We start from the raw sequence: 12,222 nt of genomic DNA, 5'->3' as shown, positions 1-12,222 counted from the left end.
CTGTCTGCAATTAATAGTGGGAAAGATTTAGGTTTGGCCCCTGAGGGAAACACACTAACGGCTTCCAGCTACCAAACTCTACATAACAACTGCAACAATATTAATTATGTTTAAGTTTAGAAACAATGAAGTGTCATTACAACAGTGATTTGTTTTCTGATGCCATTTTACAGCACAATGCACTGCTTTACCGTGAACATAAAAATTTATTCATTATGGACAGTTCATCTGTTTCACAACATTCTTTTGTATAATTTTATTCATCAACTTTTAAAATAAAATAAGAATCTTGCTTACATCTTTAAATTTTTTTAGATACAATGAATATTTTATGTTAAATATGTCAGCTTCAACTATTTTCTGTCTAATTAGTCAAAAGTAACTCAGTGTAAAATAACAGATTTTTATTACATCATAAAAATTAGAACTAGAATTATAAACATTGAACACATTTTGGTTTAGCCCAGTACTTTAGAAGATAAAAAAACCCATAAATCTCCAACTAAATAATTAGCAGCAGCAAGTGAAACGGCATTCAGTGGTTTAAATCAGCGCATATGATGAATGCAACCTTTTTTTTCTAACTTCACATAAAAAACACAAAAATTTGTAAAATATATGCTATAATGCACTTTTAAAGCATTCAAAACTTAAATACCACACTCCAATTTTAGAGAATGAACACAAAACTTGGGTATTCGAAAAAAGTATCAACCCCCAGTTGGCTGAAAACGTGTGAGGCTGCTATTTTAATATTATGTGGAGTTCCAAACAAAGGTCACAGTGAAACAGTTTATCCTGACTTGCACACCACACAAAGTATTGTCCAAATTAGCTAGACAACCTAAACTTTCAATTCATAGGGTTGGATTTGATTCTGATATTCTATTAACATAACCACAACTCACCTCTGGAGCCTCTCACTCACTACTGAAAGTTGAGCACTAAGGCAGCAAGCCAGGCTCTGGAGGGGCGGAGCAGGTGTCAAGTATCGCATCCTCCCAGCAGCTGCAGCAAACCATCAGAAATGAAACATGAAATATCTGATCCAGGGATGCACCAAATTATGACTGTAGCAGTCCAGCCAACATTTCTGGGAAGAGGCTTAAAGAGGTTTCCGTCATTTATAAAAACATGAAATTTGTACTCAGTCATGTGAGTGCACCCTAAAAAATGTTCTAGCTCTGTACGAATCAGAAAATGTAATTATACTACATTCACAAACACACACGCCTGAAGATACACGTGTTTGAAACCATAAAAAAAATCTGAATTTTTATAATCAAGCACAATATTCTTGTAAAGCTAATAGTTACTCAACTACTCAAAAAAACTCTCTGCCTTTTATGAAATCCAATAGTTTCATTATAATGTTCACATGAATCTAGCCCAAACCCTAAAAATATGCTTCTTTAAAATCAATTTTTTATTATCCTTCCAGCTACAGGTACTTTTCTTAGATTTTCTGACAACAATTTTGTATGTATTTCTCAAGTATTCTATGCATGTTACATTCCATACCCAACTCATCCTCCACTGTAATATTTTGTGAAGCTGAAGGGATTATTCCTTCTTCCTACATAATAAAGGTTAACATGTTGCAATCATAAGCTGAGTGTGTGAAATAATCACTGTTCAAAGAATCATATGCAAACTTAAATGGCATGTTATCTTGTGTTAAACTTACATGAACTTCCATTAGTACATCTGCAAAGCTAAAGTTCAATTACCTCTTGGTATAACAACATGCATCAGAACTGGCTGGCATTCAATCCCCAGTACCTGTATAAATCTTACACCACTCCACTACATATAATGCAGATATACAAGTTACCAGACCTGAGAATTTCTGGGTCAGTACAATGGCATTAAAAATAAAATTTTGCAGGTGCAACCTCATGAGAACTTTCACCACAGTTACATAAGATGAGTTCTGAATAAACAGTATTCATTCTTATATTTATACCATTACATGTCTGCCAAATAAAATATTATCAGAAAACAATTTTCAGAAATTCAAGAAGAATTGAATTTACGGATACAAAAACACTTTTTAGAGAAATTATTATAACTACATTTTAGAGTAAATAACTCTTTCTCAACCACATGAACCTGAAGCTCACAAATATCAGTGAACAAATTTTATCACGCTGCTCCAACAGCAATGTAATTTGACCATCCATTCTACGCAGACTGATAGCACACACCCACAGCCACATGGATCATATAATTTCTCAGTGCTGTCTCCAAACAATAATCAGAATCTTGTAATTATGTACAGAAGTCCTGAAAGAACATAAACTAAGGCCACTTTCTACTTCTTTTGTAACCACAGCTTCAGAAGTTCATACCAGTGACACTTTTCAACAAGTGAAAATGCTCCATCTCAAAACACCGTCTTAACTTCAGGATACAGGAGACCTTCCTGTTCTGGCTACGACATCCCGTCCCTTTTTTTTGGAAAGTGAGTATTCTGTTCTACTTTCCTGTGTATGAAGGTAAGCTTGATTTGGGTGTCTTCTAAACTATGCAAATATCCTAATCACCTATATTCCTTCCATTCATCTTCTTTAGAATATTTCTAATTCTACTTACATTTCATCATTTTACTCCTATCCATTTGTGTACATCCAAGAACTTCATTTCCATTACTGACTCTGTTGCATCTTTCTTCTTCACCCCCATGTAATACCAGTAATACTGAAACTGGCAGTGTTACAGAATTTTTTGTATTGTTTTGTGTTACCTGCCATATCAAAACATGAATGACATTACACACAATTTTTATAAACCTAAGAACAATAGGTTAGCAGTTATCACTGAAAATATAAAAAAGCAGTCAGTCAACATATTACTGTATAGTTGCTCAATTTTGTAAGTTCCTTCTGCACTGGTACTGCAGAATGCCAGGGCCTTTACAGCATACAGAGTGTAAAGAAATTATCTTTACAACTTTACTCGAGAATAAAACCTTTGTGAAAAGACACAGACAGAGGGTCATCTGCAAGAGAAACTCTACGTTATAATGAACATTACATGCATTCAACAAGGGCACCATTTGTCATACGTACAATGTCCAAACGATACTCAAGCTCCATCCATGTGCGCTGCACTCTATGCACCTTTCTTGTGCAAAACACTTCCGGCCTCCTTAAGCTGTTTGTATCGATGGTATTGTGATACGTCGTTCTGAAACGTCTTTGGACCTGTGTAACAGATTTCTTTTCAATAAACCAGTCCAAGCATCGTGCCTTCTCCTGCAGTTTCATGGCGACTGGCCTGTTTCATGAAAACATACGCTTTGGAGAATGGGTGCTACCATCTACCGGAACCTCAGTGAAATTTTAAAAGTTTCTCTCGCAGATAACGTTCAGACAATGTGTCCATGTCTTTTTCACAAATGCGTTACACGAATAAAGTTTAAGGAACAACAGACAAAAGGCTTTCATAAGTTCTAACGAGTATTGCTTTAAAATTACCTCACAGTGGCCGAGCGAGCTCGGAGTCAGAAAAGTCAGTTGCTTCTTCAAACTCAACATCTTCACAAGAAGTCTCTTCGTCATCGCTATTGTCATTTAGATTGGCAATAATAATTGAGTCGATCACGTCAGCAACAACCCCGTCCCGTTCCCAGTATTGTTGTTCCAGTTGTTCCACATGTGGGCAGTATCCTTCCTAATCCTTTGCAGTCACACAGCTTCACTACGCTGGATATTATTTCCCGCGTTTCCCTGTGAATAGTTTTCCCCTGTTTACGTACACTCGACATCTTTAAATCACCTATGATTATCATAGAATATTATCACAACACCCATAGGACACAGTACAGACGCACTCAATACACGCTAATCTCAACTTCTTGATGTTTTCAGTCTGTGTTGTAGTAGCATAACTCTCTGGCGTGTCACACTTCCCACCAATAGCAGCCCTCTAGTCCACCGGACAGTAAACATTCCCCCCGCACCGCACCAGAAACGACTTCCCCTCGCAGGGCTTTTCTCGTAATCTATAGACAGTACATTCTGTATTTTGCGTTACAGCGTATTTTTATTCATTTTGAAAACAAGTTACAGTGAGCCTTAGCACATCAGTAATGCGTCTTGCGCAAATATCAGTTTCACGGTTTCCTTTTCTGTCTAAGGTTTCTTCACACACCTTCTCAGTTTCTCCAGACATATCAGAATACCGCCTTCATACAGATCTGTTAATTTACTTCTTAAGGTGACATCACACTCTTTGTCTTCTTAAGTCCAAGGTGTGGGCATTTGCCTGTTCTGGCCTCCTTTATGCAGAGCTCTACATTTTTTTCCTCAGTTCTCCCATATGTCTTCCACCATACATTTTACAGTTTATGAATATGGATTCTATCTATTCTTTCAACACCCTCTTTCCTTCTAATTCTATTTTCTTTTATGCTTAACTCAATGAAAATCTGACTAAATCTGTTCTTATATCTTCATTACTTATTCTATTTTACTACAGAGGTTAGAAATTTCATCTCCATTTCTGGTATGCATCTCTGATCTTTAATTTTCACTCTTTGATTCTCTGTGATTTAATAATACCATCACCACCGTAACTTCGTAGATACTCAACACTGTTTCATGTGTAATCTTTCTTTTAATGTTTGTGATATAACCCCAAATATATTTTGAAATTTATTAAGATTTTTATTTATATATTGATCGCAGTTATATGTTATATCACAGCTAAGATAATTAACCCTTTTATTCAGTAGTTAAATGTATATAATATGGTGGCGATATTTAAATGGCCTATCAGTAAGAAATTTTTGACGTATGAATTGTCAATTTTTTCCTACTTTCAATCAATGGTTATTTCAGTAGTAAACTGCTCAGTGACTTGTCTGCTTTATCACTTTCCATATATGCATCACATTCCTCGCTATCTGGTATTTTTAAACCACAAGACTCTTTCTACATTAATCAGTCTAATTAACTCCTTCTGGTCCCTGAAAGTGGTGAGTACGTACTCGGGATACTGCTGATAAAGGACGCTTCCAGATGCAAGCATACTCTTGGGCTAATGGCTTAAAGGGTTAAAATGTGTAATTTGCTATAACATTGTATCAAGTAACACTATCTTAAAGCTGATTGAATGTTTAATTTGAAATAAAATACTCTTTGATTTTGTGAAATTGATAAATTACTCAACTGAAACATGGTTTTCTCTAGATCACCTTCATTCTCTTGTATTATATTCAAAACCTTGGTATATGTTAAGATATAAACAAAATATATTATTTATTATTTTTAACATCTTAGTAAATGTTGATAATGTTAAACAACCTAAGTATGGTACAATAATTTTTACTCTGTAATGTCTCAGGGAAAATTAGGAAGACTAAGTTGGGCAGAACTCATAGCAAACAAGAGAAAATATAAGTTCTGATTGGAAAATTTTTGTAAAAATCTGACGCAGACTTGAGTATATCAGAAATAAACATAGTTGTATTGATGAGCTGATTCATAATAGGGTCTAATGGCTTTTTTGGTCAATCACCTCTCAGGTCCCATAACACTAAGTAACTACCATTCATTTACTCAAGTTAATTAAATCAGATCAACTTTACATTTTGAAAATATTCTATTAATAAGGGGCTACCATATGTTTCCTCCAAGAAAATTAAAATACAGTAACTTCAAATATATTGCATCTGTCCAGAGCTGCCATATATATTTACCCATGTCTGGGGTTCTTAGTTATTCATTACTACAATACACTGGCTAGAGTAGCTGACCTTCCCCTTTATCAGCAAGGTGGTAGGCACTAGGGCATTATCTTTGACCCTGATCACCTTCGTACAAGAAGGACACAAAAGGTGAGTAGGTTTCTGATAATAGTAATGCGTTGGTATGCCAAACAGTGTCACAAGACTGGCAGCAGTATGCACTTCTGACAGGTAACATATTCAAAGCGACTACAATTATTACGAAAAACAATCTGTTCGACATCGTCTCTTTGACATGTTTCTGGTTATAATAAATGATTAACTTTATTAAGAATGGAATTAAATATGACTAAAACTTAAGCAACAAATTCTAAAGAATAAAATATTGAATAAACTTTATATTTAGTAAATTTCTTGTTCTGGAAGTACCTAAATTTGTTATGATCCTAAAGGATAACATCTGTTTGTGTGGGTGTATTTTATAGGTGGCAGAAATCAATATGTGTGTGGCTGTCGAATGTCCAGTGTTTATTTTAGAGAAAGTAGAGTCTCTTTATAAAACACTGGAACTGTTATATTTCCATTACTATCAGTACAGTAGAATAATTAAATAAATCTTTACATAAGCTATATGAACACAAAATACAAAATGTATCATGTATTCTAGTGTAAGATCTATGAATCTTATAAATGTTAACACTGAACAGGTACATATATTATGAAATAAAATTCACCAGAATATAGTACCATCTAATACGCTAACTAGAAATATTTAAATACATTTTTATACAGAAAATCTTTTTATAAAGTGAAAAATACTAGTGTGGTTGTAGCATGAACCTATGAGGGTGAATTCTGTGAACAAATAAAAATTAACGTTAAGTCCGTCTCTCCTCTCAAAATTAACTCATTATTACATTATCCATCCATTAACATGCAACTCACTGCATGATCTCTGCAATTCATAAAAGTAGAAAAACTTGATAACTTGACCACAGGATAAGTTCTGAGATCCACAAAACTTATTCCCCCTATTTGGAATATGGAAAAATTAGCACATCATTGGGTGCGTTATATTAACGCACCAATTTCTGAAAAGAAGTTTTGTTCTGATGAACCTCATATAAGACTGTACCTCCAGTCAACATTCTTCCATAAATGCTAACTACATATATGTACTATTTTGACCCATAAAAACCTGTTTTATGATCAATTAATTGACATAACTTCATCGTACAACAAAAAACCTGACTTGCCAACACTTTTTATAGACATGGAAGCAAAAGAGATGAACAAATATTTAAATATGAAATCAACTGTTTTAAACTTCTTAATAGACTGCAAAGACAGACAGACTTCTGAAACTATTAAGAAATCACATGCCACATGGACTAAGAAATTGAGGATGACCTTTAATGAGAGCTTTAAACAAATAAGGTCAGAACCACCCAACGCACACTCCTTCACTGCTACGTAATAATAACGATGGTAATCATAAGGTCCACGGCAGACTTCAGTTATGTAAATTCTTGATTTTACGAAGAATGAACTGTTTACAAAAAAACTGCAAGACTTTTCATTTAAGACAAAGGTAAAGTATAGTCTCTGCCCCATGACACTGTGATGCTTGCAGATCACCATGGTCATTCTAGAAAGTATCTCTACATTCTGCAGTGACACTGTAAGGCGCTGCATCTGCTGCAAAAAGCAGACGTCTGAACAGACAAGTGCAACACAAACAGTGAGTAAACATAAACACAAACTTCACTTTACTGAGATCACAAGTTAGTTTTTTTTTGCATTCACTGTTAAGTCAAACAGTGGCATTGTCCATGACAGATCACTTCATAAATCTGCATATAAATCACACACCAAAAAAAAACGTGAAATATGCAGATAATTACAGATTTCCATTTCCCAACTGATAAGCAAGTCATGTGGCACAAGTCTATCAATTACCCCTCTTTAGAAATATGTTAATTCCTGACATACTGCCTCCACACATTTTTTGCACTGCCAACCAATGTTCAGGGTTCACATGCAGTAGGAAAGACCTGTGTAGAATGAAAAACATAAGCATTTCTATCAGTTTGAAAACATAATAACTAACTAACTAACTAGATGACTTACTCAACCTGAAGATTCATCACCGAATTAACCAAAGCCCTCCACCGGACCCTGTCCTGGGCCAACAAAATCCAGTCTCCTTCAACTCCTATCTCCCATAGATCCCGCCTGAGATTATCCTCCCATCTACGTCTAGGTCTCCCCAGAGGTCTCTTCCCCTCAGGCTTCCCAAATAGTGGACCCAACCAACCAGATGGCTTACGGAACCCGAAGGTTCATCACCGAATTAACCAAAGCCCTCCACTGGATCCTGTCCTGGGCCAACAAAATCCTGTCTTCTTCGACTCTTATCTCCCAAAGATCTTGCCTGAGATTATCCTCCCATCTACATCTAGGTCTCCCCAGAGGTCTCTTCCTCTCAGGCTTCCCAACAGTACCCGGTGCACACCTCTTGTCCCATCCATGCACGCTACATGCCCAGCCCATCTCATTCTTCTCGACTTAATCACCCTGACAATACTGGGGGAGGAGTACAGATTTTTAAGCTCGTCATTATGCAGTTTTCTCCAGACCCCATCGTCTTCCCTCTTAGGCCCAAATATCCTCCGCAACACCCGGTTCTCAAACACCTGCAATCTGTGTTCCTTTGAATGCACTTGAAAACTATCTTGCAGACATATCTCTGGAGATAGGGATTAGCTCTATCGATTGGGCCCAAAAGAGTACATTTTACCTGAAGACGGAGATAGACTCCCATCTCCGAAACGTCGTGGTTTTTTATTGATTTTATTTAATCTTGGACGATGGTTAATATCCAGAAAACAATTTGCTTCAATAACGCAGCAAAATCAACTGACTCATGTTCCCTACCACAGATAACAGCAAAGTGTTTGACAAATGCTTCTCTCTACAGATCATGGAAAACTTGCACTGCCCAGTATAACTCACTGCATGGTACTATGTTGAATTTCTCCTAACCAGTAGACCTCCCACTGCAGTGTTATTAACACTTAAATTACCATGTTTCAGATGTCAAAGACCACGAGCCCAATATGGACAACAGATGCAGCAGGCTACAATGGAACATCAACCATCACGACCCTAGAAGCCATGTCCCCAGCATGCACTGGCATCCTTAATGTAAGCCACACTCCAATGTGCTTAACCATCCTGTCGTAAAGCTCTGCCACGTTTGCCTTAGCGTACTCAGCTGATGAAGGGAAATGAAGTGGTGGGATGCTGGAGAATATTGCACAATGAGAAGCTTCATAATTTGTACTATTTGCCAAATATTATTAGGTCAAGAAAGATGAGACAAAGCATGGCATGTAGCACACATGGAGAGATTAGAAATGCATACAAAATTTTTGCTGCAAAGCCTGAACAGATAAGACCACTCGGAAGACTTAGGCATAGGTTGGAGGATAACATTAATGTTAAGTTTGGGGATGTGAATTGGAATCATCTAGCTTAGGATAGGGATCAGTGGCAGGCTCTTGTGAACATGGTAACGTACCTTCGTATTTTATAGTGTGAGGGAATTCCTTGACTAGCTAAGAATTCTGGTCCATGGAAATTAGTAAGTTGTTTAGTGCTAACCAAATGCAATTTATGTGGTTTGGTCTTAGTGTACACACAGAAAATAAGTCTCCTGTCCCATGTGGATGTTGTAGATGTGTCTGGTCAAACCAATTCCTCAATCTTTATAGAACTTGTATGAAATACTATGCCAATGTTGACTACATCACCTCCATACATTTCAATTTCCAGTCTTCAATGATACCAACGTGACAGACATACAAACTACTGGGGCCGAAACAATACTGGTGCCATTTAAGGCAGAATTGTAAAATTTTGTATGGCAACAGATTTCTATAGTTAATTATCCATCTGATGGTGAAATATACGTAAAATTTGGCTTCAAAATCACACCTCTAAGAATTCAAATTAACTCCTTAACTAATGGTTAACTCCACTCTACAGAACACAGGTTGAAACTGTCACAACAAGAAAATATATGAAAATTGAATACTCCAGTTACTTAATATGGAAACCTCACTCACATTTATAATTTTCTGAAGGAGAGTGATACAGACCTGAAAACAGTAAGATGAAAAACCATACATGATGAAGCTAATGTACTGAATTGTTCAACTTTAACACAACAGTCCATCTACTTTAACTTCATTTGCAAAGAACTTATTAACTGCAGCGTAATCATCTATTAGCAACATCTCTGTAGCTGGATGAATTTGATGGAACATGGTAATTGAATTATGCACTAAGATGGCTGTCTTCTGGGCCGTAGCACCATGTATTCTGTTAGAAGTTTACCACATTTCAGAGGTCCATGCTACCTCCGTTATCAAGGACATGTGCGTGGAATTGGTTAAAGATATAGGAAACCTACATTCAAGGCAGATAACTTGGTCTGACCGGTGGCGAGTGGAGACAGAATCATGTGAGGGCCTGGGAACCAACAGGAGCAGGGTGGGGGGCATGCCACTGCCTGTCCATCGGGAACGGTGTGCTGCTCTATAAGAAGCTCATCCATCCTATGATGGATTAAGCGTGCCTGATCTGGAGGTCAGCTGCCAGCTGCCATATCCGGAAGTGTTGCGATCCAAGTGTCTTCGCATTGTGACTAAAGCACCGTTGGAGGCAGCAAAGACCTGTGAAATGTTGGTAAACTTTTACCAAACTACATGGCGCTACAACCCAGAAGACAGCCATCTTTGGACTCACCACTGTGAAAAACCTCAAACCCTACTTATGAAATATGCGCAAATACATGCAGATTACACTGATGCCAGTAGTACAGACATTGGTGATGAATCAGATGATGGTGAAACATCTGGTCTGCCTTCAATAGCTGGCACTGCTCTTCTGAGCATGGACAGTGATAAAAAATACATAGCTGACAAAAACATTTAGTTTTTGTATATTTGAAGTTGTATTTTCAAGATTCAACTCTTTCTTCATACAAAGATAGTGTACCAAGGTACTAAAAATAAAATATCAGGTGAGACCAACATTTTGCAATAGGTTTATAGCTGTAGCATGCCCCTACCTAAAAGACCTACTGGACCTAGACCTTCAATTCATACAACTCCTCCCTCATTTCCTCTCATGCACCCTCAGGAGTCATATTTAAAAACCTGCTGTACAATGCTTTTGTCCTCTAGTCTGGTGATGACACATGAATATATATATAATACTTAGATTTCCTTGACCACTTTCAAGTTACTCGCATCTAATAAACCTACTGTTTTTTTTTATGATATTCATGTTTCCACCCAATAAATTAATATCATCAGCATAGACCAGAACTTGACAGTGAACATTCCAGTAAATAGACAAGTAGACACACAAATTTATAAACAAAAACAATTTAATTTTCACTGTTTACAGCACAATTTCAAGTCACCAGACTCAAAACATGCTGCCAACTTACCAGATGTTACTGCAGCTGTATCCACGTTCCCAATTGGAGGAATGAAGTTGTTCTACCCTCAGGGTCATCTGTGTGACGATCAGCAATACTACCACAATTACAAAACAATGCATGATGAGTGGTACTTCTCTGGCAGCTTCACTGAAGATCCTCGCAGGTCAAAGGAAGTGACAGAACTGTAATGCAATTCACATCAAGTACAAGACAAGCAGTAAAATTTGCACTGATTTAGTGAAAACACTTACACATGCAAGGGATGCACACACACTCACAAACACACAATGATAGCAAGCAGTACCAGATAATACCTTGTCCAGATAATGAACCTCTTTAATAACATATTTAAGAAGATATGTTTCAGTCTGCAAGTTACTTAATATAACAATGTATCAACTGCAAAGGTTGTCTGGTGTCAAAAGGAGATAAGTAATATCATGCATTGTGAAGTGGAGGGAAAAAAGCAGTAGTATTGTCTGAAGCCAATACCTAGGCATATGCTTGGTGAGACTGAAGAGAACCATGAAAATGTCAGTCATTCCAACAGTTCAAATTGAAAACCTTCAAACATTAAGCACTGCACCTTGAAAATGTCCTTGAAGAATTTACTAAAAGATTTTTAAAATAAATATTTAATTCTATGTAAATACTGAACATCACATGATAAGTTTGTACAGCATCAAATTAAATGATACAATAATGTAGTTGAGTGAGGAGTTTTGAAAGGAATTATTTATGCCAATTTGAGTGTATTCATATGGAAAGATAAACAAGAACACTTACTTCTGACTGACCTCTTTTAGAGTGAACAGGAATACATAACCTCTAAAATACCCCTACAATCATCAACCTCAAATGTCTTTTGTGTTTGAAATACTACATTTTGCATTCTCTAATCTTATCTCATACACCTTTAAATTGCTTTCTGTGACCCTGAATGGTCACAATCTGCCAGCAGAGCACAGAAACCAGTATAATACAGAAGTTGACTGTAAGAACCCACAGGTCACTA

At 36.7% G+C, this 12,222-nt stretch overlaps 2 protein-coding genes across 5 annotated transcripts in view; one reads left to right on the top strand and one right to left on the bottom strand.

Annotated features, from left to right (window-relative positions):
- Cubn (Cubilin) overlaps nucleotides 1–2,100 on the bottom strand; it is a 218,656-nt gene extending 216,556 nt beyond the window's left edge. The window contains exons 1-2 of one of the 2 annotated variants that reach the window (XM_087357091.1): nucleotides 1,731–2,100; nucleotides 909–1,008 (exon numbers count right to left, since the gene is read on the bottom strand). The gene's annotated coding sequence lies outside the window, so the exon portion shown is untranslated. Of the gene's footprint in view, nucleotides 1–908; nucleotides 1,009–1,687; nucleotides 1,707–1,730 lie in introns of those variants that run through there. The other variant, XM_087357090.1, reaches the window with a different exon arrangement.
- A 2,493-nt stretch (nucleotides 2,101–4,593) lies between these two features.
- Nucleotides 4,594–11,999, top strand: LOC110833711 (uncharacterized). 3 transcript variants are annotated; one of them, XM_022072112.2, is made up of 4 exons: nucleotides 4,663–4,981; nucleotides 7,326–7,433; nucleotides 8,789–8,899; nucleotides 11,171–11,999. In XM_022072112.2, the coding sequence occupies exons 1-4, from the start codon at nucleotides 4,754–4,756 to the stop codon at nucleotides 11,393–11,395; spliced, it is 672 nt and encodes a 223-aa protein (XP_021927804.1). In that variant the 5' UTR covers nucleotides 4,663–4,753; the 3' UTR covers nucleotides 11,396–11,999. The 3 variants fall into 3 exon arrangements, with proteins under 3 accessions (XP_021927805.1, XP_021927804.1, XP_021927806.1); XM_022072114.2 differs by lacking the exon at nucleotides 4,663–4,981 and adding an exon at nucleotides 5,657–5,923; XM_022072113.2 differs by lacking the exon at nucleotides 7,326–7,433 and having other exon boundaries at nucleotides 4,594–4,981.
- Nucleotides 12,000–12,222: the final 223 nt, after the last annotated feature.

This window comes from Zootermopsis nevadensis, unplaced genomic scaffold (assembly GCF_977971745.1).
Source record: "Zootermopsis nevadensis isolate Lab colony 2312 unplaced genomic scaffold, Znev_1.0 Znev_ptg000028l, whole genome shotgun sequence".
Lineage (NCBI taxonomy): Eukaryota > Metazoa > Arthropoda > Insecta > Blattodea > Termopsidae > Zootermopsis > Zootermopsis nevadensis.
Note: the sequence above shows the minus strand (reverse complement) of the source record. Positions and strands in the feature narration are given on the sequence as shown.

Excerpts from the sequence above, each read along its gene's own strand:
- LOC110833711 (XM_022072112.2), top strand. The coding sequence starts at position 4,754 with ATGGTGGCGATATTTAAATGGCCTATCAGTAAGAAATTTTTGACGTAT. Across the intron at positions 4,982-7,325 it reads CCTTCTGGTCCCTGAAAGTG|ATCACCATGGTCATTCTAGA; the intron begins GTGAGTACGTAC and ends TGATGCTTGCAG. Across the intron at positions 8,900-11,170 it reads CATGCACTGGCATCCTTAAT|CACAATTTCAAGTCACCAGA; the intron begins GTAAGCCACACT and ends CACTGTTTACAG.